Source organism: Eimeria tenella, genomic scaffold (assembly GCF_000499545.2).
Source record: "Eimeria tenella Houghton genomic scaffold, Eth_scaff2640, whole genome shotgun sequence".
NCBI classification, from domain to species: domain Eukaryota; phylum Apicomplexa; class Conoidasida; order Eucoccidiorida; family Eimeriidae; genus Eimeria; species Eimeria tenella.
The window spans coordinates 713-2,302 of record NW_013542515.1 but is presented as its reverse complement, the minus strand read 5'-3'; the positions used below and the strand labels follow the sequence as shown (position 1 = coordinate 2,302).

Sequence of the window (1,590 nt, the reverse complement as noted above, 5' to 3'; positions counted from 1 at the left end):
CCCCTGCAGCAGCAGCGGCAGCTGCTGCAGAACTGGCAGCTGTGCTGCAGCGGCGCCGCTGAGGAGAAGGACAAATCCCAGCAGCAGCAACAGGATTACATGGGGAATGTTCTTTTCGGTTTAAGCGGGGCCGCGCAGCAGCAGCTGCTGCAGCACGAGCAGCAGGAGCAGCAGGGGCCGAAGCAGCAGCAGCGCCGCACTGCTGCCGCTGCTGCTCTTCCACGGACGAAGTGCTGCTGCTGCGTTGGCCGCAGCTGCGAGTGCGCTGCCGCAGGCCAGCAGCAGCAGATTCGCTCCTGTGGGTCACCTTTTCCTTGCTGCTGCTACTGCTGCTGCTGCTGCTGCTGCCGCTCTGCAGGTGGCTACTGGCCCGTAGCCGCAGCAGGCGGCGCCGCAGAAGCGCGTATATCTCGGGTGTATATACAGCTGCTTCAGGAGGGGCGTCTTGTGCTGCTGCTGCTGCTGCTGGAGAAGAAAGAGCTGCTGCATCTGCTGCAGCAAAAGCTTTGCTGCTGCTGCTGCTGATCGGCTCGTCTGCAGCGCTGGGGCCGGCTGTCAGTGGTGCTGGTCCCGCTGCTGCTTCTGCTGCTGCTGCTGCTGCTACTGCTGCAGCGCCGGCAGGCAGGCAGGCGTCCAGCCAGAGCAGCACCCACCTCGCAAGTTCATCTGCTTCTGAATAGAAAAGAAAAGAAGCAGCAGCTGCAAAGGCTGTTGGAGTCTTTGCTGCTAACTGCGGTGTGCCTACTGCTGCTGCTGGTGCTGCTGCTGGTGCTGCTGCTACTGCTGCTGCTGCTACTGCTGCTGCTGCTGCTGCTGCTGCTGCGTACCTAGCATCAAGCAGAGCAAAAGCAGGCGCGGAGCCTCCTCTTGAGTGAAGCCGATCTTCTCTGCTATCGACAGCTCCATAGAAAAGGCAGCAGCAGGACTGTCCACTGCTGCTGCTGCTGCTGCACCTGGTCTAGCTGCTGCTGCTGCTTGCAGCGAGGCGTCTTCTTCAGCTGCTCGCTTTGGCGGCAGAGAACATAAGCAAGCGAGCTGCATCAGCAGCAGCAGTCAGTGGACACGCAACAGAGGCAGCAAAATAAGGTGAGAGCAGCAGCAGCAGCAGCAACAGCAGCCGTTGCTGCTGCTGCAGCAGTTGCTGCTGCTGCTTGGACACAGCAGCCGCAGCAGCAGCAAAGAGGGCTCACCTGGATCCAGGCGTCCCTGAGCTCGTCCAAGTGCTTTGCATCTGCTGCAGCAAACTGCAGCACGGTTTTCAGCAGCTGCTGCTGCATCTCGACCTCCCCACTTGACCAGTGGTCCATCAGACTCCAGACTTTGATCTTGTGCTGCTGCTGCAGCTGCTGCAGCTGCCGCTCCTCCTGGCTGGCGAGCGCCTGAAGCTGCTGCAGCGAGTGCATGAAGGAGTCGACTCTCCGGAGCGCAGCAGCAAAGTGGAGTTGCTGCTGCTGCAGCTGCTGCTGCAGCTGCTCGCCGTTCCGCACTTGCTTCAGCAGCCCAGCAGCAGCAGCATGCGTTTCCCCTGCGAGCCTTGAAATGGAAACATAGCAGTTGGTGATCTTCTCCAGCGTCTCCTTCGCGCCCCAG

At 61.0% G+C, this 1,590-nt stretch overlaps 1 protein-coding gene across 1 annotated transcript in view; it reads right to left on the bottom strand.

Moving 5' to 3' along the window:
* The window catches only part of ETH_00036410 (uncharacterized protein), a gene marked incomplete at both ends in the record, with an annotated part of 3,557 nt that extends 2,154 nt beyond the window's left edge, over nucleotides 1–1,403 (bottom strand). The window contains 4 exons of the mRNA XM_013375287.1: nucleotide 3; nucleotides 201–672; nucleotides 828–1,035; nucleotides 1,191–1,403. Coding sequence (XP_013230741.1) covers nucleotide 3; nucleotides 201–672; nucleotides 828–1,035; nucleotides 1,191–1,403 — 894 coding nt within the window. The remainder of the gene's footprint in view (nucleotides 1–2; nucleotides 4–200; nucleotides 673–827; nucleotides 1,036–1,190) is intronic.
* Between the last annotated feature and the right edge of the window lie 187 nt (nucleotides 1,404–1,590).